Genomic DNA, 24,112 nt, shown 5'->3' with positions numbered 1-24,112 from the left:
TCATTTTGATAGCAACAATGTGGGGTGAAAAAAAGGACATTTAACACAAGAACCAGTGGAAGTTGTAGATTTGGGTTCAATTTCAACATTTAAGAGAAACTTGGATAGTACAAGAACAGTAAGGGTACGGAGGGCTATGGTTCGGGTGTTAAGTCAATGGGATCAGGCAGATTAATAGTTCAGCATGGACTAGATGAGCCAAAAGGCCTGCCTTGTGCTACAGTGTTCTACGAGTCAAACAGTTTCTGCAGATGCTGAGCATCCAGAGCAGCACACACAAAATGCTGGAGGAACTCAGCAGGTCTAGCTGAGCTCCCCCTACAGAGGGGAATAAGCAGCTGACATTTCAGGCCTGCATTACCGAAATTCCTACACAGCCAGTAGAGAGAAAAACATATTAAGTCAGAAACCTTAACCAACTAAAGATGGCATCATAAATAGGAACGCCTCCAGTATCTTAAAGTATTACCAGGAATTGAACATCCCTGCAGCACGTGACCAGAAATGTGTCTGTAAGTGATAAGTCATTGTTGGGAGAAAACTCAGGGCCAAGGTATACTCTAGGACTATACAAAAGCCTGATGATTGCCTTGGACAGTGACATCATAACTCAACAGGAATATGGGTGAATTCAATTGGCAGCAGGGCCAGCCTGCTGAGATTAAGATGGGAATCTCATCAAAAGTCCCAATTAATTTTCTATTAGAAGAATTTTTTCACGTTAACAGATTTGATGAACATACATTAATTTTCAAGTCGATCATATCCATCGGATGGCATTAACTTGCAGTCATACTTATAATGCTACCTTGCTAAGAAGCTTGCATTTCAGTGGAGAGAAAACATAAACAAGCCAGAAACCATAACTGGGCCACTAAGTAAATATGTCATTGTAAATACAAACAGCTCCAGTTTTTCGAAATACTATAGGAATGGAACATTTGTGCAGCACGTCACTGGAGACATGCCTGTTAGTGATACGTCATTGCTCAGAGAAGATTCGGGGGAAAATAAAAGTCCTTGAAGCACCAATGTGCACAGCTACAATGTTCTGTCTTCTGCAGCAGCCATGATGCAGCACAATGATGTGTACATGCACCCCAAGTGTCAGAATGCAAATTGCAATGTCTAATATTTTCAAAATGCAAATGTCACACCATGGCAAATTTAACTGGACATAACTGGGAAGTCCTGACACAACCTGCATCTTCTTCAGAAACTGTCTGGGAAAAGTTTATATCCCCATAATACTTCAGCCAGCTGGTTGGGTGTGAGGGGGAGGGACAGGATACAAGATTACATGCACGCATGTGTGCATGTCTGTGCATGCACATTAGCTTAAAGAATTCATGCATAGACTCAAGAGTCAAGTAAAAGCAGAGTGAACCTGGGGCCAAGGGAGTGGCTGACAAAAAACTATACAAGTAATATCAGCATTGCAAAGAGGTTATGAAACTAGACATCACCATTAAAATAAATTAATTTTGCATTTCTTTATTTACTCCCTCCACCAAGTAAATTCTATGAGAGCAAATTGTGTTCCATACTTAAAATTTTGGATAGTGTTTTGTGGATTCTGTAAGAGTAACTTTCTGATTCCTAAACCAGCTCAAACATGATTCTATCCAGTAACACAAGTACAGAGTTTGTGTCAGAACTGACAGCCTCTAGACTTTGACCTGTTGAGATCCACATGCAAAAGAACTATCTGATCTTGAGACTTATTAGAATGACATCAAGAGATAACAGCAAGATGAGAAAGAAGGACCAGCAATGCATTCATGGAGAAATTCCAGTGGTGAGGTGGTGGGAATGCAGTGACTGTTTTTTGTCACCGTGCTTTACCTCCTGTAAAAGGAGAATCAAATGAACTCATGAACAGTGGAGGGCCATTACAGGAGGAATAAGACAATCATTCTACACCACGACAATAAGAGAGGTTGAGGAGAGGTAATACACTATAGTTAGAGATGTTTTGTTATTGCTGGAAAATGACAACCTGACTGAAAGATATTGGTCATGGGATTGAAAGTGATATAGCAAAAATGAGGAGGGAAGGGCACATTGAAGGACCTTTGAGAGAAAATGAATTAAAACCAAAAATCTGGTTATTATTAGCAAATTACGTAGGATTTGTGAAGAGAAGTGTTTCATATTGGTGATACTCATCAGAACAAGCCATTGCTTGTGACCAATTGAATAAACACGAGTGAAGAAAAGTTTGAAAGTGAGGTAATTGCAAACAAGGGTAGGAGAATTCAGGTTTATTTTGTATTCATGAAGAGTAACTGTATGATTTGGAACAGAGGAGATCAATGCCTGGGGACAGGAAACTAAGTAAAGTTCCAGCTGAAATAATATAATACAATCAATTAAGCATTGGAGAAAGTCCACAGTGAGGCTGTATGCATTTGATTTAACAAATCTCACGTCACATGATAATAAACCTGATTCTGATTCTTCAGTTCCAAGAGCCCACCAGCCCTTTACAGCCTATCTAATTTTATATATAATCAATAACATTTCAGCTCTGTAGTAATCTCAGAACTCAGTGCATTATTTGCAATTGAGACACCTCGAACAATGACTTTACAAGATGGAATAATTAGAATTGGGCTGTCCAAGGGGCACTTTTCACAAAGGATTGTAGAAATAAGGATCTTTATTTCCCAACATTATTCCCCTAGCAGTTATACTGGGACCTCAATATAAAAAAAATAAACAAATAAAATAAGTAAACTTAGGAGGTGAGTTTTGTACATTTACTTTGATGTCATTGTGATGATTAGGTGCAAAGTGTTCCCCTACACAAACTTCTTTCGCCTGCCCTGTCTCATTTCCTAATAGCAGATCAAGTATTGCACACTCTTTCGTTGGGACTTCTACGTACTGATTACGGAAACTTTCCTGACACATTTGACAAACTTTATCCCATCTATTCTTTTGGGTGACCCAGATAATACAGTATGTGCAAAGTTAAAATCACCTACGATAACAACCTTATGTTTCTTGCAACACTCTGTGATCTCTCTGCAGATTTGTTGCTCTCAACCCCTTGGACTGCTGGGTGGTCTATATTATAGCCCCATTAACATGGTCATACCTTCCTTATTTCTCAGTTCCACCCATAAAGCCTCACTAGATGAGTTCTCCAGTCTGTTCTAACAGAGTATTACTGTGAAATTCTCCCTGACTAGTGATGCCACCCCTCCTTTAACCCCTTGCACTCTGTTGCATGTAAAACAACGGAACCCTGAAATATTCAATATTTTGTATAAAAGAAAGTTGCCCCAAGTGTAATGTGAGTGGTGGAATTGATGGGAATGTTCAGAGAATTAATGAGCAAATGTGATTGCCCTGTGAACCAGCATAGATTAGATAGAGTTCATCTCCTCCTACCATGTTGTACGGGAATGTCGAAAAATTGAAATGCTGGAATAATTAGCAAGTTATGCAGCAACTGTAGGAAGTGAGACAGAAATAATATTTTGATAATCTTGCATCAGAACTGGATGAGTAAGAAAACAGCATGTTTTAAGTGGGGATGGTGGTGGGAGAGGATTATATGCAATGTCACTGTTGTCGTGGAGATCAAGGTTCATGATACCTAACTCCAGTTTGTTTTTGCCGTCAAATGACTTCTGCAGCAATACCTTGGGACGGTAAGAGTGAATTCTTAAACTGTTATATGTTAGGCCAAGTCTTTATGTATATTTAAGACATAAGTTAATAGATTCTTGATTGGTCAGGGCATGAAGGGATACAGTGAGAAGGTGGGAGATTAGGGCCGAGAGGAAAATTGGATCAGCCATGATGAAATGGTGGAGCAGACTCGATGGGCCAAATGGCCTAATTCTGCTCCTATATCTTATGATCTTATGACCTTATAGATAAGCACATGGATGACAGAAGATGGAAGACTAAATAGGAGGAAAGGATAAGATTAATTTTAGAGCATGTTAAAAGGTCAGCACAACATTGTAAGCTAGAGGGTCTGTACCGTGCTGTAACGTTCTATGTTCCATGTTAATACAGGGATGTCTGTAATATGCAAGCTATTCAGTTAAACAGAGACATAATCATGGCAAAGATGATTACCAAGAGCAAGTCCAATTAGAGGCCCAAATCATCACAGAATGTTATGTTAATAGGCATTGACATTAAGGACAAGGAATATTAGGTATTGGCAACAACAGGAGAGAGCACACAATAACAGTGCTTTTACTTTCAAAAATGGGTAAGATACGAGGTCCAGAAACAACACATCACAGGCTCTTTAAGAGAAAGGGAGGAACAGCAGAAACTCTGACATTATTCAAGGTTTAAAGTAAATTTATTTTCAAAGTACTGCACGTATGTGTCACCATATATTAACCTGAGATTCATTTTCTTACAGGCATTCACAATAGAACAAAGAAATACGATAAAATTGATGAAAAACTACACAAAGAGAAGGACAAACAACCAATGTGCAAAGACTATCAGTGCAAACAAACAAAAAAAATTAAGTATATAAGTAACACTGAGAACATGAGGAAGGAATTGTGATTCCTTCTTCTCCAGATCCTTACCTTTCTCACCCACTAGGGTTTACTTATCAACTTCCAGGTAGGCTCCTTTCCCTTTCCAACACCTCACTTGTGAGTCTGTGGGGGCCATCTATTGCATCCGGTGCTCCCGGTGCAGTCTCCGCTACATCGGTAAAACCCGACGCAGATTGGGGGACCGCTTCGTCGAGCACCTCCGCTCCGTCCGCCACAACAGATAGGATCTCCCGGTAGCCACTCACTTCAACTCTGCTTCACATTCCCATTCGGATATGTCCATACATGGCTTCCCCTACTGCCATGATGAGGCTAAACTCAGGTTGGAGAAGCAACACCTCATATACCGTCTAGGTAGTCTCCAGCCCCTTGGTATAAACATAGAATTCTCCAACTTCCGGTAATTCCCTCCCCCTCCCTTCCTCTATCCCTATTTCACTCTTCCCCCTCCCCCAAGCTGCCTATCACCTCCCTCATGGTTCCGCCTCCTTCTACTACCCATTGTGTTTTCCCTTATTCCTTCTTCACCTTTCCTGCCTATCACCTCCCTGCTTCCCCTCCCCCACCCCTTTATCTTTCCCCTTACTGGTTTTTCACCTGGAACCTACCAGCCTTCTCTTTCCCACCCTCCCCCACCTTCTTTATAGGGCCTCTGCCCCTTCCCTCTACAGTCCTGACGAAGGGTTCCGGCCCAAAACGTCAACTCATCGTTTCCACGGATGCTGCCCGACCTGCTGAGTTCCTCCAGCGTGTTGTGAGGCTCCTTTCCCTCCACCTACCTTTCTATTCTAACATCTTCCCCTTCTTTCTCAGTCCTGAAGAAGAGTCTTGGCCCAAAACGTTGACTGTTTATTAATTTCCATAGATGGTACTTCACCTGCTGAGTTCCTCCTGCATATTGTGTCTATTGCTTTGGATCTCCAGCATCTGCAGACTTTCTCATGTTTATGAGTTGTAGGGTCCTTGAAAGTGAATCCATAGGTTGTGGAATCAGATCAGTGTTAAGGTATCTACGCTGGTTCAGGAGCCTGATGGTTGAAGAGTTATAACCGTTCCTGAATCTGGTGGTGAGGCTCTTTGGACACAGACATGGTGTTGGGAGAATTGGAAGGTTGCCAATGTGATGTTGTTGTTTAAAGGGAGCGGGAGGGATTGAGGAATTGAAAGCACGGCAGTCAGACTAACATTCAGAGTAGTCAAATTTTTGAAATAATTTCCAACAGTCAGCCTAAATCTGCTTCTAGGGTGACAAATTCAGCAAGGATAATATGTAATGGGAGGTTCGGATCTGGCTTCCTTGAATTTATATTGAAAAGGTAGCAAATAGAGTTGATGAAAGTACAACATTTGATGTACTTAACATGGATCTTAGGAAGCCTTTGCTAAAATCCCACACAGATTAAAAAGAAAAGGCCAAGGATCTCAAATGAAGTAGAGGCTGGATTAAGCACTGGTTAACAAGCAGAAAGCAAAGGATCAACAAATAACTTCACTGATTGGCTGTAGTCAGATAGGCCCCGCAGGGCTCAGAATAAGGCCACTTTTAGCTTGTGGTACATACAAACTGTCATAGAACCATAGAGATAAACGGCACTGAAAAAGGCCCCACTGGCTCAACTCAACCATCTACCTGAGCTAGTCCCACTTTCCTGCATCTCCTGAAACCCTTTCAATATACCCACCAGCCTCTATTAATAAAATTGCCCTTTGATTTTTCACCCTAACTTTAAAGTTATGTTCTCACAAATTGGACCCTGGGGAAATACTGTGACCATCCTCCATATCTCTGCCCCTCTTGATTTTATTCACAGGGTCACCTCTCAGCCTTCTGCACTCCAAGGAAAAGATCCCAGCCTATTCTATTAAATTCAAGCCCTCCAATCCCTGTAAAACATGTTCACGAACCTACTTTGATCTTTGCCAGCTTAATGACATCTTTCTCTTCCCTGGACAACCAGAACTACAAAGTGTGGTCTCACTAACAGTTTGTTGAGATGTAACATAACATCCCAACTCCTGTACTCAGTGCCCTCAATGATGAAGCCCAGCGTGATAAATACATTCTTTGTTACTCCGTCTACATTGTGACACCACTTTCAGGGAACCACATGCCTTGGTCTCCTGTTCCACAATACTCTCCATGGCTCTCCCATTTACTTTTGCAAGTCCTGCCCCGGTTTATCTTACTGGAATGCAACACCTTGCACTTGGCCCGGATTTAAACGTAGGGCCCATAATTAAAAGGTCTGACAGTATCAAAATTGGCAACATCACTGAGGGTGAGGAAATTGGTTCTAGGCCATAGGAAGAGATCAATAGCCTGACTAGACACAAAGGTGGCCATACAGATTTCACTGTAGAAATGGGAGGTAATTCATTTGGGGAAGGGAGCCAAAGCAAAGGGAGTGGATCATATGTTGTCAGAAGAGCTTTAGAGCACAAAGAATCTGAAGTGTATGTCAACTGATGTCAGGACATGTAGCTCAAGTGGGTAAGAATGTATATGGGATCCCTGCCTTTATTGACAGAGACACAAATTACAACAGTGAGGCTGGGGAAGATCATGCAAGACCTAGAGTAGTTAGATCACAGCTAGAGTACTGTTAACTGTGGTAATTGAACACCAGGCAGGATTCAATAGCATTAGAGAGCCTGCAGGAGAGATTTACAAGGATGGTTCCACAACTACAGAACTGAAGTTAAAGAGGAAAGAATGTCTATTCTGGGGTTGTTTTCTTTCAAACAAGAGATGGAGGAGAATTAATTAAAGTGTGAAACTTACACTGGACAACAAATTTTTTCAGAAGTGTTGCTTTCTCATAAATATTTTCTTGTTATGATAGACCACCTGAAGCTGAACACAAATATCATTTCAGACCACTTGTATCACATAGGAATTTGGAGAAAAGAAATTAAGTTTTATTGAATATAATATGTTTACTTGCATAATGGTGCTGACGCTTTGCAACAGTTCAACTAAGCTTAAAAAATGCTTTGTCATTGATTTTCATTTGTACTCAGTGCCCAAGGCTTCTCACTTAAACGTCCAACAATAATCAGCCAGCACCGATGGATTCCAGTAGCCCTGACACTGTTTCTCCATGACCGCAATATCCTGGCAAAACCTCTCACCATGCTCGTCGCTGACAACGGCAAGACTTGTAGGGAAGAAGTCTGACTGGGAATGTAGAAAATGAATCTTTAGTGACATGTTGCACTTCATGGTTTTGTACGTTAGAAACATGTTGTCAACCAGCTTGGTGCTCTGCAGTTGCCAAGGAAAGTTTCAGCAACATTCTTGAAAGTCTTCCATGCGATTTTCCCTGCTCTCATCAGAAGTTCTTCAAATTGCCTGTCATTGATGACCTGTTTGACTTGTAGACCAACAGAAATGCCTTCCTTAATCTTGGCATCAGTAATTCTGACTTGAATTATGAATTGAAATAGGATTTTTTTTAAATGGTGCATGATAGGGAAATTTCATGGTGTTTTTCATGATCAGCAGTCCAAAATACATCGAGATACACCAGAAGGATTCAGGAAGCAAAATTGTTGTTGTCCAGTGTTATCAGAGGCCTAGGCAAGCCAAATAGTAAGGAGTTACTAGCTCTAACAGGGTGGTAAGTAAACAGGGAGCATAAAAGGCTAAAGATAGTTGAATTAAAGTCATTTTACAGTGCTAGGGATATGGAACTCACTGCTTTAAAAATCATCATCTCATCTAAAAACACTTGGATGAGCAGGGGGAAAGCTCTAACCTGCAGTTACGTAGTAGCAGCAGGGAGGCCTAGTTATTGTGATCGCTCTATGCCACGAATTTCTATAATTTTATACAGTGTGTGTGTCATTTGATAAGTGCCTGCAAGATGGGCGAATGGAAAGAACTGCTGCCGTGATGGTATTCAACCTCAGAGGAGATTGAGGAGATTCGTTCAGGAGTCAGCAGTTGATGTGCATGAAGACTAAAGCAGCTGGACATCTAATCTCGAGCAGCATTCACAGACATGGAAATGGATCACTGTGATGACAATAAAGACCATTAGGCAATCAGTCAAGTGTTGCCAGAGACTGTGAACTGTGTTAGAGCACAATCAGACTCCTGTGTGTGGGAGAAAGATTTTTTTTCCTTCAAATCATTAATAATTTATGTGGTGCTGCAGTTGATATGTGCTTGCGAGTGACTTATGAGCAGTCATAAAATATAGTAATCCCTTAAACAAACCTGCAAGTGAGATGAGAATGACTGTGCTGCAAATCCTCCTAATGCTTAAAATCTTGTTTGTGAGAGAGAGGTGCCCTGCCAGATGAGTTTTCTTTGGCCAGCCTGACACAGGCACCCTAAATTAATGGTTCATACAGGTGAGTACATGGTACGAGACCTTGCTTGGTGAGGAATGTAGGCACTTTGCAGACAGCACCATCACGATTTAAAGAGGCCTTGCCTGGTCTTTATAAAGCTTCCGTTGGTGTCAGGGCTCTTGCTATAAGTGCAATCTGCCTGGACCTCTCACAGGCACTTCTAAGATGGCTATCACTTTGCCCTACATACCTACTCCTGGAGTACCGCAGGACCTAATGACAGGTAGTTTTGACACTCCCAGAATGAAGGAGCCAGGCAAATTATCTTCCCCCATATAGTCCTTGTGGCTGCCTGTAGTGTTTCCTGGGTCTATGGTCCATTTCCACATCTTCCAGTGAGACACAAGTGCAAGGAAGACTCAGCATGTCTGCAGACCAGGCAGCCTGTGCATTAGCAGTCCATTACACCAGCGGAGGCAGCTCCAAGCAAACCCACCAGTCCCGTCATCTCTCTAATCTCCCAGTAAACCCGCAACTTGCTCACTAACTCCCCTTTGACTCTTTTGCTACTTACCTGTCCTGTGCACATTAACCCACCATTGTGTCTTTGGGATGTGGGAGGACACTGGAGTAAGAGGGGAAACCCACGCGGTCACAGGAAGAACATACAAACTCCAAACACGGGATCTGAGTTGCAAATCAAACTCAGGTCGATGAAGCTGAAAGGCGGTAATACTGATGGCAGTGGTGCAGCCAGCAAAGAATGGGACTCGTCTGGTGCTGAACTGTGTGGATATACTAATTTGAGAATATCAGGTATCAGATATTGTTTTCTTTAAAACAGATGTGGCTGAAATTCACTTTGTAAGGCAACATATGAACTTTGATTTTGTCCTTATGGGATTTCTTATTTTGTCGATACTCTCTGGAGATTGGAAGAACGAGAGTTCTTGTTGAAATGCACAAGGCTTTTCTGCTTGGGGGAAGGGATGGGTGTTGAAAGGGCAGATGCTGAAAACATGCCGCTCCATACACGAATCTAGTCTTAAACTAGCGGGCATAGTTTCAGAACGAGAAGTCATTCATTTAAGACAGAGATGCATTAGAGACCCCCAACATCCAGGCCATACTCTCTTCTTGCTGCTGCCACTAGGAAGGAGATACAGGAACAGATATTAGCCTACATATCATCAGGCTCCTGAACCAGCACAGATAACTTCATAGAACCATAGAAACTACAGCACAGAAACAGGCCTTTTGGCCCTTCTTGGCTGTGCAAACCATTTTCTGCCTAGTCCCACTGACCTGCACACGGACCATATCCCTTCATACACCTCCCATCCATGTATCTGTCCAATTTATTCTTAAATGTTAAAAAAGAACCCGCATTTATGCTCAACACTGAAATGATTCTTATTCTGGCTTCTGTCCTTTTTCCTTTCCAGTCCCAATTAAGGGTCAACACTGAACAGGACCTCACTTTCAAGGACTCTACAACTCATGTTCTCAGTGTTAATGAATGAATTAATAACTATTGCCCATTTGTACAATTTGTCTCCTTTTGCACATTAGTCATTTGTTAGTCTTTATTTATATGTAGTTTTGCATTGACTCTATTGTACTGTAGTTCTTCATTCCGCAGTGAATGTCTGCTAGAAAATGAATTTCAGGGTAGTATATGGTAATTGGATAATAAATCTAATCTGAACTCTTTGAACACTCTCTCAGGCTGGTCTTCTCCAGAACTCTCTTTTCCAGAGAGCTATGGAGGTTGACCCCGTGAATGCACTGAAAATCAAACTTGCTTTTTTGAATTGCAGAGAAATCAAGGGATGTGACAAACTGCAAGAAAAGAGGTAGCCAAATTCTGATCAACTATGACCTTATTGTATAGTATAGCAGGATCCAGGAGGCTCTTGCTCCTATTTCCAATCTTATTATCCTCTTCTTTGAAACAATAGCAACACACACAAAATACTGGAAAAACTTAGCAAGTCAGGCACCATTTATAGAAGCAAGTAAACAATCAATATTTCAGGCCGCAACCCTTCTTCATGACCAGAAAGGAAGGGGGCAGAAGCCAGAATAAGGAGGTGGGGAGTGGGAGGAAGGGAAAAGTGGACAAGCTGGCAGGTGATAAGTGAAACCAGGTGAGGAGGCTGGAAGAATGAAGTAAGAAGCTGGAAAGTGATAGGAGATGACAGAGGATCATAGGAGAAAGGGGAGGAGGAGGAGGAGCACCAGAGGGAGGTGCATAGGTGAGAAGGGGTGACAGGGGAACCAGAATGGGGAATGGAAAAAGAGAGGAGGGGGAGGGGTGAGAAATTACCAGAACTTAGCTTTTCCCCTCCCCACCTTCTTATTCTGGCTTCTGCCCCCTTCTTTTCCAGTCCTGAAATTCAGGTCCGTAATAAACAGAGCTTTAATTTGTATATTGCCTTCCACTATCTCAGGACATCCAAAACAATGTGAAACTAATGAACTACCTTTGAAATCCAGTCACTTTGTTGAGTCTGCAATCACTGGCAATTTACATATGCAGTAAAATACTACACAATTGAAATAAATAATCAACCTCGGGCCGGCTGGTGGTGCAACGACATCGGCGCCGGACCCAGGAGTGGAGGTTCCCGGGGTCGAAACTAGTCAGGTCCGCTCCCGAGTACGCTTTCCATCCATGCCAGGTTGAGTGTCGAAATCGCAACTCGACCTCGTAAAATAAAGGGAAAATACTGCGAAAGTATCTGTGTGAGGAGTGGTGCGCCACACCGTCTCTCTCTCTCGCTCCGTGCCTTGTAAAAAGCCATGAAAAAGACATCATCACGGACGCACGCATGGACGTGCAGACGCACAGACGTGCACGCACGCACAGACTCGCATGCACACAGGCAAACACCAAAAAAAATCAACCTAATATTTCGATTTTGGTGGCGGTGGCTGAGGAATAAATTCAGTAACAAAGTAACTGATAAGATTACTTGCAAATAGGAGTAATTCCGTACCCAAATTTCATCGATATCAACAAAACTGTTGCGACGGTTCTTGTGACAAGCAGGTTTAAAATAGAAATATTTGAAGACAAACACCACAAAATATGGCAAGATAGCCAGAAACTAAGCAGCACACTTTTGATATGACATACTCATATAAAGACTTTCAAAAACCTGACGTAATTACAAGTTCAATAAACAGTAAACCAAGTGGAAGAGGCAGTCTGACGTTTTCAATTGCCATATGAAATTCACATAAATGAATATCTCAGAAGTGATTCTCCTACACAGACTGCAATTTATCACAGGTCATTTCAAGAGCATATCATTGACAGAAAACAGGCTCCATTTTGCCTCTAATACTGGTAAATAGAGGTCAGTTACACAGGAAGATCAATTCCAAATTCCAGAGAGGTGAGAGTGTGTGTGTATGTATGTGTATGTGTGCCCGTGTGTGTGTATGTGTATGTGTGCGCGCGTGTCTGTGTCTCTGTCTCTGCATGCGTACAAGAGGAGAAACTGAAATTTTCCTTCCCCCTAACTAAATGAGTGTCTTCCATTATAAAAAGAATCTGAAGAGACATTTGCTTCCTGCACAACCAGCTAGCCTGACTCACCGTGTATTCTATGGTCCCTTTGGGCTTCTGGGAAGACATCCACCGTGTATCTTTCTTCTCTTGAAGCTTCTTCTGTCCGGTATCTGAAAACAGGCGAGGCAAGGTGCGTATTAGTTCCATGCTTTTGTTCCCCCCGGCTAGTCACAGGGCTTTTGAACCCAGCTTGGCTGAGGGACAAACTCATTTACCTAAAAAAACTCACACTCAAAAGCAATGCCTCTAATTTCATAATAATAAAACAGCACTTTCTTCTTCCAGTCTCTAATTTACTGGACCAGTTTAGACTGTTCACAAATGAATTATGAATCAGCTTTCAAGGAGCTTGATCAATGCTGAAGATGGCTTTACGCATCTGAAGGAGTTTGCCTTCATTACCAATGCACAATTCATTTGAATCCATTCTCCATCCGCAAGCTGTTTTTTTCCAATAGGAGGGACGCATTCCAGTGCTTAACCCTTGCACTACTAAAATTCAGTATGTCTATGAGTTTGCACACCCCTACATACAGCACTTTGGATGATTTTTGTCCACCCAAACACGTCTTGCTTGTAATTTGATACTGAGTGTTCTGCACTGAAGTTGCAGGTTAGGATTTAAGCAGGACAGACATTTCAAAGTCATAACACATATTGGCAAGCAGACTAAAGGGAATATTCCCACAGAGAATTTATGAAAACCTAAACTAATAAAATATTTAGTCACTGCTTGTTCAGAAATCCTTGTCTAAATTTTTTTTGATATGCTGGAATGTCTGCCATTTTTGGCAACACCATTGTGATGACAATGGCACACACATCATTACCCTGATGGTCAAGATCTATCAACAGAGCTAAAGAACTTGTTAAAGGAGTTTAGTGAAGCATTGACAGCATAACACAGATAACAGCAGTGAAGAATATAGAAAACACAATGATTTCATAAACATCGAACAGTACAGCACAGGAACAGACCCTTTGGCCCACAATGTTGTGCCAAACCAATTAAATTAATAACCAACTAGCTAACTAATCACTTCTGTCTAAACCCTTCCATTTTCCCCACATTCATGTGTCTATCTAAACAAAAGTTCCCAAAGTTTCTGCCTTTATTGCCACCCCAGTAAGTGCATTCCAGGCACCCACAACGCTCTATGTAAAAAAAACTTACTCCTCACATCTCCTTTGGAATTATCCCTTCACCTGAAATGAATGTCATCTGGTATTAGACACTTCCACCCTTGGAAAAGAACTGTATGCAATACTTCAAATGTGACCTAATTAGAGTTTGATAAAGCTACAACATAAATTTTGAACTCAGTGCCTTGACTAATGAAGGCAAGCATGCCATATTGCTTTCTTAGCCACCCTAATCAATCTGCGTAGCCACAATTTTACTGGCAAGAAAGGCTAAAATGGGGAAGAGGAGGTAGATAGAGAGACATTTAAATTAGGACATGATTGGTGACATCAGGTGGTTAATTCCAAAAGTTAGGTTGATCACTGTTTGCTCCGCAATGTTTATATGATTATAGAATAAAAAAGGATTTTAACTACAGATTGTCAGATGGAATGAATGGGCTGAGAGATGAAGAAAGGCCCATTCTCCTCCCGTGTTCTTTTCATGTACCTTTCTTACAACTCTTGGTTCAGAAAAATGGTTAGGAAGTAGTCTACCATAAAACAAATGAGTCATATTAGCTTGACAAAGTCCAAATGGATCCAAACACAATGGCTAAACCAGTGGAGTAATGGATGTATTGGAAACAGGCATTTTGTCAGTTCAACTAAGCAAGCAGAACTGGAGAACTGTTGGGCAGCTGTTGGAGACTTAGGGAGAAAGATGTCCGAGCTGAGGTAATTGCTGAGCCCGGATAACTCAAAACCCTATTTCCTTACAACATAGGAGACTGCTCTTCAAATCTATGCCAGCTCAAATTCCCTATTTTTCCATCATTCTATCACCTACCTACATGAGCAGTAATTTGATGCAGCCAATTAACCTAACAACCTGCATGCCTTTAGGGTGTGAAAGGTAACCAGAATGGGCAGATGAGGGAATAAGTTCAAGAAGCAGTGGTAGATTTGCAAAAAGTTGATAAAATTGACAGAATCAGCTGTTTGAGCTTGAGAAAACTGGTCAAACATGTCTAATCAAACCCAAATAGTACAGTTCTGAGGCAGGTAACAGCATAACAGAGCCATAAAAGAAGAAACTAATGGTACCATGGATGTGATACCTGAAGTCAGATATAAAGCCCACGAAATACAAGCAAATAATCGACAACAATTAACTTTAACTGTAGCACAAGAAAGTAAGTCCTGCTAACTAGCTCACCAAACTATAAAATTCTAACTCAGAAACAGCTTGGGGATCCAACCACTTTTTGAAAAGCATACCGAAAAGATCATTAATAGTTCAAAGTAAATTTATCAAAGTACATATACATCACCATATACTACCCTGAGATTAATTTAATCACAGGCATTCACGGGAGAATGAAGAAATACAATTGAATCAGTGAAAACCTACACACAAAGACAGCCAAAAATAAATTTAAAAAAGACAAACTGCAAATACAAACATAAATAAATAAATATGAGAACATAAGCTGTGAGTGCATTCACAGGTTGTGGAATCAGTTCAGTGGTAAAGTGAATGAAGTTATCCACGCTGGTTCAGGAGCCTGATGACTGAAGGGTAACAGCTGTTCCTGAAGCTGGTAGTGTGGGACCCAAGGCTCCCGTACCTCCTTCCTGATGGCTGCAGAAAAAAAGAGAGCAAGGCCTGGATGGGGAAGGGGGGTCTTGCTGATGGATGCTGCTTCCTTGTGGCAGCGCTCATTATAGTGCTGCATAATACCCATAAGTCTTCAGAACAACGCCACCAGTCAGTCCATGAGAATGATCCTGGCTATTACTGCCGAAGACTTTGATCCTACATTCCATTCAGAGTTTGGTCTCCTACACAGTTCCAACAAAGACCAAGGAACAGCACCTCAAAAAAATGCATGTGGACAGAATGCAGTCCCTGGAATTCATCCAGCTGTACATTACTCAGTTTTTCACTCCCCACAGATGCTTCCTGGCCTTCTAACCAGTTGGAGCATTCTATTTTATTTCGAGCAATTAAGACCATAAGATATGGAAGCAGAATTAAGCCATTTGGCCCATCGAGCATGCGCTACCATTTCATCAGGGCTGATCCATTCTCCCTCTCAGCCCCAACCTCCTGCATTCTCCCCATATGCTCAAATATACCCAATGACTTAGCCTCCAAAGCCACTTGTGGCAATGAATTCCACAGATTCATCACCTCTGGCTAAAGAAATTCCTCCATATCTACATCCCTCCATTTGGAGGCTGTGTCCTCTGGCCTTAGACTCTCCCACCATTGGAAATATCCCCTCTACTTCCACTTTGTCAAGGCCTTTCAACATTCGACAGGTTTCAACGAGGTCCCCCCTCATTCCTCTGAATTCCAGTGAGTATAGGAGCAGAGCCATTAAACACTCATATGACAAGCCCTTTAATTCCGGAATCATTTTCATGAATCTATTTGATCCCTCTCAATGTCAGCACATCCTTTCTTAGATAAGGGGCCCTAAGATAATTCCTGTGTACTGCATCTCATACTGAGTGTTGTTTTTCTTTTCAGAATCAGAATGTTGTTCTGCAGCAGCAGTGCATAAAAGATTCATGTACTTTATAATAAAGATTTACATTTATATTTCTTATCTTAAATTACAATAATTGTATGTATTGCACTGTACTGCTGCTACAAGACAACAAATTTCATGATGTGTCAGTGATAATAAACCTGAATCTGATTTTTTAAACCCACCTCTTTGTACAACCATCTTCTTTATGCATCTCATTCAGACAAGTAGCGTCAGCTTGTCTCTGCTGGCACCAGCGCCAACTGTTACTCGGTTTCTCCAAGTCTCAAGTGATCACACACCTGCATTTTTGTTCTTTCAATGCTTTCCCTTGCCTGTAACATGAACTCCGTTTCTCTCTCCATATATGCAGTCTGATCTGCTAAGTACCTCAGGCATTTTCTGTTTATATTTCAGATTTCTAATAACTGCATTTCCATTTTTCATAACACGTTGGTGAAATGTGAATTCTCCAAAATGATGCACACAATTCATCATTTTACTTGTTGCTTTAGAAAGTATAATAAGAATTATACTAGATACAACTTGCTTTCCGTGCTAATATAATTTCAACTGATGTACTTACAGCTACTCATAGTCTAAAACAAGACTTCAAAATTAACAAAGGGTCTCGGCCTGAAACGTCGACTGCACCTCTTCCTACAGATGCTGCCTGGCCTGCTGCGTTCACCAGCAACTTTGATGTGTGTTGCTTCAAAATTAATCTACAGGAATGCAAGGTTGGCTTTTAGACCCCATTCTAATATCCCTCAGAGTTGATAGGTTGTCTTTTGCACAGCTAGTAATGGAGAAGGCAGGAGAGTGGGGTTGAGGGGGAAGCCATAGTGGAATGGGGGAGAAGACTTGACAGGCTGAATGGCCTAATTCTGCTCCCATGTCTTCAGGTGAAATGGTTGATCACATTAATATTTGATAGGGGATTCCAATATCTGAAAACAACAACAAAGGTATGGCGATAAATTAAAGACTGAAAGCTGGACATGAATTTAGGGCAACTTGAGTTGGTGGTCTGATGCACCTATTATTCCTGTCATTGTGGAAGTTTATTGTCAAAGTCATCCAGCAAAGCCTGTGCCACACACCAGTGAGTGTAAGAATAGAACGATTTGACAGGTGAATGTGTGGTTGAGGAACTGGTGTAGGTGGCAGAGTAATGGATTATTGGGATCTCTTCTGGGGAAGTTAAAAGGGATGGGCTATACCTAAACCAGATAACGGCCACTGGAAAATGATGCTGGAGTAGTAATGGGGAACAAGGAAATAGCAGACAAATTGAATAAATATTTTGCATCTGTCTTCACTGTGGAAGACACTAGCAGTGTGGTGGAAGTTCTTAAGGTGTCAGGGGTCATGAAGTGTGTGAATTTACCATTACTAGAGAGATGGTTCTTGAAAAATTGAAAGGTCTGAAGGTAGATAAGTCACCCGGACCAAATGTTGTATATCTCAGGGTTCTGAATGAGGTGGCTGAAGAAATTGTAGAAGCATTAGTAATGATCCTTCAAGAAGCACTAGATTCTGAAATGATTCCAGAAGACTGGAGAATTGCAAATGTCACTTCACTCTTCAAGAAGGGACAGAGGCAGAAACAAAGAATTTACAAGCCAGTTGGTCTGACCTCAGTGATTGGGAAGGTGTTGGAGCTGATTGTTGAGGATGTGGAGGCACACAATAAAATAGGCTGTAGTCAGCATGGTTTCCTCAAGGGAAAATAATGCCTGACAAAAAAGAATCAGTTGAGGTTGTGCACTTGGATTTTTACGAAGGCCTTTGACAAGGTGCCACACTTGAAGCTGCTTAACAAACTACAAGCCCATGATATTACAGGAAAGATTTTAGCATGAATAAAGCAGTGGCTGACTGGCAGGAGGCAAAGAGTGGGAATAAGGGAGCATTTTCCGGTTGGTTGCCAGTGATTAGTGGTGTTCCACAGGGGTCTGTGCTGGGACAGATTCTTTTTACATTATATGTCAATGATTTGGATGATGAAATTGATGGCTTTGTTGCAAAGTTTGTTGATAATACGAAGATAGGTGGAGGGATAGGTAGCTTTGAGGAAGTAGAGAGGCTACAGAAGGACCTAGATAGATTAGGAGAATGGGCAAAGAAGTGGCAGATGGAATACAGTGTCAGGAAGTGTATGGTCATGCACTTTGGTAGAAGAAATGAAAAGGTAGACTATTCTCAAAATGAGAGGTCTGATGTCTGTTGACAAGTGTGGCTTGCCTGGCAAGTAGAAGTTGTGGTGCTTGCAGTATGGACTGATGCCACGGATAATGTGGCCACTAACTGTCTATGAAGTGGCAATGTCCCATGTTGAGGCAATGGAACGGAAGATCAACAAGTATGTGAAGAAGTGGCTTGGAGTACCGAGCAGCCTCACCAGTGTTGCAATCCACAATAGCCAGACAAAGCTTACCATCCCAGTGCAATCCCTTGTTGAGGAGGTCAAGGTAGCCGAGGTAAGAGCATTCTTGATGCTTCGAGACTCAAAAGACCCTGTCATCAAGAACACCCAGCTGGATGTGAGATCAGGCAGGAAGTGGTCAGCCCGTGTAGCAGTTGATGAGGCAGAGTCTAGATTGAAGTACAAAGAGATGGTTGGGGCTATCCAGCTAGGCCGCCAGGGACTTGGATGGACAACCCACAAGTGGTGGTCATCTTCTAAGGAGCACTGTGAGCTTGTAACACAAGAAATACGAGAGGTAGAAGAGAAGAAGAGGTTAACTAAAACAGCTGGCCTGGCCAAACAAGGGGCTTGGACCTGGTGGGAAAGTGTTGAACAACGACATCTATCTTGGAATGTTCTGTGGCAGATGGAACCGCTCCGCATTTCTTTTCTATGCAGAGCCACGTACGATCTGCTCCCAACACCTGCCAACCTCAGCACCTGGTATGAAGATGAGACAGACAGGTGTGCTGCTTGTGGCGAGAAGGGAACACTTCAACATATCTTGAGTGCATGCAGAGTCAATCTTTCCAGCTGCATGTACACTTGGAGACATAACGATGTTCTCAAAGTTGTAACGGAAGCGGTTGAGCAGAGAGTACTGCAGCACAACGTATCTCATGCCCCATGCTGCACAGAACATCGTATATCATTTGTGAAAGAAGGCTCCAAGTCAAGGGTGTACAGCACAGGCTCACAATCAAGCATACTTTCTTCAGACAATGATTGGTGTGTCAAGGCTGACCTGGACAGGAAAGGCAGTTTCCCGGAGCAAACAGCTTTCATAACATTGCGTCCAGATATAATCGTACGGTCTGACACCAGTAGAGAAGTGGTTATTGGTGAACTCACAGTCCCCTGGGAAGACAACATCAATGAAGCCCATGAGCGCAAGTTAACCAAATATGCAGAATTAAGATCAGAGTGCAGAGACAGAGGGTGGAAGGTCTCATGCTATCCATTCGAAATAGGCTGCCGCGGGTTTATTACATTCACTCTCCAGAAGTGGCTGCGTGACCTTGGCTTCACTAGAAGAGAGATCAAGTCAACCAGCAGGGCTGTAGCTGAGGCAGCAGAGAGAGGATCAGCATGGGTGTGGACCAAGTATGTCCAGAGGGGCAGATAGTCAGACAGTGTATACATCTTTTGCAAACCCTTCAGCAGTTGCATAGACACCTGAAGAGCAGATTATTTGTTGGATGGAAGCGACCAACAACTCTGATAGAGGCAGATGCCAAGTTTTTTTTAAGCTCACCAGTGGGAGGTGGTGCTTTAGCACTGCTGGCCCACCACCTTCAGGGAGTCTTGATCATAAGCGAGCCGAAACTCCTGAAGACAGGTGGCAGATCAACTAATGATCCCAGTGGTGATACCACAGGACAGTTAACATCTTAGTCCACATGTATTCTGTAACTCTAATTCTCAAAATGGAAAGAAAGTACGAAAAAACTGGGGCGCAAAGGGACATGGGAGTCCTTCTGCAGGATTCACTAAGTTAATTTGCAGGGTGAGTCTGTGGTGAGGAAGGCAAATGTGATGTTAGCATTAATTTCAAGTGGACTAGAATAAAATAAACAAGGATGTAATGTTGAGACTTTACAAAGCACTGATGAGGCTCACTTGGAGTATTGTGAGAAGTTTTGGGCCCCTTATCTTTGAAAGGACATTCTGAATCTGGAGAAGTTCAGGAAAATGCTTCCAGGATTGAATGGCCTGTCATTGAAAAGCATTTGATGGCTCTGTGCCTGCATTCACTAGAATTCAGAAGAATGAGGGGTGACCTAATTGAAACATATCAAATAATAAAAGGCCTTGATAGTGTTTGTGGACAGGATGTTTCCTTTGGTGGGAGATCCAACACCAGAGGACACAGCCTCAGAATAAAGGGGTATCCTTTTAGAATGGAGAAGAAGTGGAATTTCTTTAGCTAGCAAGTGGTGAATCTGTCATATTTGTTGCCAAAGGCAGTTGTGGAGGCCAAATCTTTATGTACATTTAAGGCAGAGGTCGATAGATTCTTGATTGGTCAGGGCATGGAGGGATACGGGGAGAAGTCAGGAGACTGGAGTGGAGGAAAAATTGATCAGCCATGATGAAATGGCAGAATAGAATCAATGGGACAAATGGCTCCTATATCTTATGGTCTTATGGACACAAATGAAGTACATCTTGTGGCAGGTACAGTACTGTGCAAAAGTTGTGAGCATGTGTGTGTAGCGAGGGTGCCTATGATTTTTGCACTGTACTGTATTTGTCAATTTGGGAACAGAGAACAAGTTTGTAAATCTGGCGGGAGCAAAGGATATTGGGAATGGCGAGGATGAAGTGCTGCAGGAGGGTGAAGTGCTGCAGGAGGGGTGTGTTAGCACACCCAGCCCTGAGACACCAAGCAAGGTCATCTGTTTCCAAACAATCGGTTTATGGATCATTATAGAATGTCTCTCTGGTGCTTCCCACTCCCTCCCTTCTTCCTTTCCCTTTTCCCAACCATAATTCTCCTCTCCCTGGCCCCTTCCCACTCTCAGTCCACAATAGAGACCTATATCAGGATTAGATTTATCATCACTCGCATATGTCATAAAATTTGTTTTTTTTGCAATACATAAAATCACTACAGTACTGTGCAAAAGCCTTAGGCACTCTAGCTATATCTATGTGCCTGAAACTTCTGCACAGTGCAGTGTATGCTCTAAATTTAGTAATATGCAGTGCAGGGTGATTATGTATTTGCTGGTGATCGGGATCCGAACCAAATCAGCTGGCTGGCTGTGACGTAAAAAGGTAACAAAAAGAAAAACAGTGAGCAACAGGAATTCTGCAGATGCTGGAAATTCAAGCAACACACATAAAAGTTGTTGGTGAACGCAGCAGGCCAAACAGCATCTGTAGGAAGAGGTGCAGTCGACGTTTCAGGCCGAGACCCTTCGTCAGGACTAACTGAAGGAAGAGTGAGTAAGGGATTTGAAAGTTGGAGGGGGAGGGGGAGATCCAAAATGATAGCAGAAGACAGGAGGGGGAGGGATAGAGCCAAGAGCTGGACAGGTGATAGGCAAAAGGGGATATGAGAGGATCATGGAACAGGAGGTCCGGGAAGAAAGACGGGGGGGGGGGGGGGGCCAGAGAATGAGCAAGAGGTATATTCAGAGGGACAGAGGGAGAAAAAGGAGAGTGAGAGAAAGAATGTGTGCATAAAAATAAGTAACAGATGGGGTACGAGGGGGAGGTGGGGCCTAGCGGAAGTTAGAGAAGTCGATGTCCATGCCATCAGGTTGGAGGCTACCCAGACGGAATATAAGGTGTTGTTCCTCCAACCTGAGTGTGGCTTCATCTTTACAGTAGAGGAGGCCGTGGATAGACCTGTCAGAATGGGAATGGGATGTGGAATTAAAATGTGTGGCCACTGGGAGATCCTGCTTTCTCTGGCGGACAGAGCGTAGACGTTCAGCAAAGCGGTCTCCCAGTCTGTGTCGGGTCTCGCCAATATATAAAAGGCCACATCGGGAGCACCGGATGCAGTATATCACCCCAGTCGACTCACAGGTGAAGTGTTGCCTCACCTGGAAGGACTGTTTGGGGCCCTGAATGGTGGTAAGCGAGGAAGTGTAAGAGCATGTGTAGCACTTGTTCCGCTTACAGGGATAAGTGCCAGGAGGGAGATCAGTGGGGAGGGATGGGGGGGACGAATGGATAAGGGAGTAGTGTAGGGAGCGATCCCTGCGGAATGCAGGGGGGGGGGAAGGGAAAGATGTGCTTAGTGGTGGGATCCCGTTGGAGGTGGCGGAAGTTACGGAGAATAATATGTTGGACCCGGAGGCTGGTGGGGTGGTAGGTGAGGACCAGGGGAATCCTATTCCTAGTGGGGTGGCGGGAGGATGAAGTGAGAGCAGATGTACGTGAAATGGGGGAGATGCGTTTAAGAGCAGAGTTGATAGTGGACATAGTTGATATAGGAAGCCCCTTTCTTTAAAAAATGAAGACATCTCCCTCGTCCTAGAATGAAAAGCCTCATCCTGAGAGCAGATGAGGCGGAGACGGAGGAATTGCGAGAAGGGGATGGCATTTTTGCAAGAGACAGGGTGAGAAGAGGAATAGTCCAGATAGCTGTGAGAGTCAGTAGGCTTATAGTAGACATCAGTGGATAAGCTGTCTCCAGAGACAGAGACAGAAAGATCTAGGAAGGGGAGGGAGATGTCGGAAATGGACCAGGTAAACTTGAGGGCAGGGTAAAAGTTGGAGGCAAAGTTTATAAAGTCAACGAGTTCTGCATGCGTGCAGGAAGCAGCGCCAATGCAGTCGTCGATGTAGCGAAGGAAAAGTGGGGGACACATACCAGAATAGGCACGGAACATAGATTGTTCCACAAACCCAACAAAAAGGCAGGCATAGCTAGGACCCATACGGGTGCCCATAGCTACACCTTTAGTTTGGAGGAAGTGGGAGGAGCCAAAGGAGAAATTATTAAGAGTAAGGACTAATTCCACTAGACGGAGCAGAGTGGTGGTAGAGGGGAACTGATTAGTTCTGGAATCCAAAAAGAAGCGTAGAGCTTTGAGGCCTTCCTGATGGGGGATGGAAGTATATAAGGACTGGACATCCATGGTGAAAATAAAGCAGTGAGGGCCAGGGAACTTAAAATCATCGAAAAGTTTAAGAGCGTGAGAAGTGTCACGAACATAGGTCGGAAGGGATTGAACAAGGGGTGATAAAACAGTGTCGAGGTATGCAGAAATGAGTTCGGTGGGGCAGGAGCAAGCTGAGACAATAGGTCGGCCAGGACAGGACAGGCAGGTTTGTGGATCTTGGGTAGGAGGTAGAAACGGGAAGTGCGGGGTGTGGGAACTTTTACTATTGTCCCAAAGCTTTGTCGTGCACACCTTTCATACGAATCATCACAACAGTGCACTGAGGCTACGTCCACACTACGCTGCATAATTTTGAAAACGCCGGTTTCGAGTAAAAACGACAGGCATCCACACTAAGCGTTTTTCAAAATATCTCTGTCCACATTATACGGATATTTGGGCGAATCTCCTCCTACTGGGCATGCGCAGGACACACAGAAAACAAGCGAAGAGGAGACGGTATACTTGGTGTGCGTTTGTCCAGTTACAGAGTAGAAAAACTTCCAAGGAATTGCTCTTGGCTCTCGCGCAGGAGAACTTAAAACTAAAAAAAAACAAATACTGGAGCGTATGGAGGCAACCGACAGGGAGTTCACGGACAGTATGACTCAGCTGACGACGAACATTGAAAAACTGACTAATCCTGTTGCATTAATAAAGCGCCTTGTTAAATGTATAAAACGTCTGCATCAGTGTTATCTCCACACAATGTTACATTATCTGTTACACATCTATTGTCAGAGAAGTACTTGCATAAATAGGTTATTTCCACACAATGTTACATTATCTGTTACACATCTATTGTCAGAGAAGTACTTGCATAAATAGGTTATTTCCACACAATGTTACATTATCTGTTACACATCTATTGTCAGAGAAGTACTTGCATAAATAGGTAAACCACCTTGGTTCTTGGCTCTTGGTTCTTGATCCTC

General features: G+C 42.8%; 1 protein-coding gene across 2 annotated transcripts in view; it reads right to left on the bottom strand.

Annotated features, from left to right (window-relative positions):
- Nucleotides 1-24,112, bottom strand: part of oxr1a (oxidation resistance 1a) — a 536,209-nt gene that overhangs the window by 207,939 nt on the left and 304,158 nt on the right. For both annotated transcript variants that reach the window (XM_072249890.1, XM_072249891.1), the window contains exon 4: nt 12,451-12,533. In XM_072249890.1, coding sequence (XP_072105991.1) covers nt 12,451-12,533 — 83 coding nt within the window. The remainder of the gene's footprint in view (nt 1-12,450; nt 12,534-24,112) is intronic.

Source organism: Mobula birostris, assembly GCF_030028105.1.
Source record: "Mobula birostris isolate sMobBir1 chromosome 1 unlocalized genomic scaffold, sMobBir1.hap1 SUPER_1_unloc_1, whole genome shotgun sequence".
NCBI lineage: Eukaryota > Metazoa > Chordata > Chondrichthyes > Myliobatiformes > Myliobatidae > Mobula > Mobula birostris.
The sequence above is the reverse complement of the archived record's forward strand: the minus strand, read 5'-3'. Positions and strand labels throughout refer to the sequence as shown.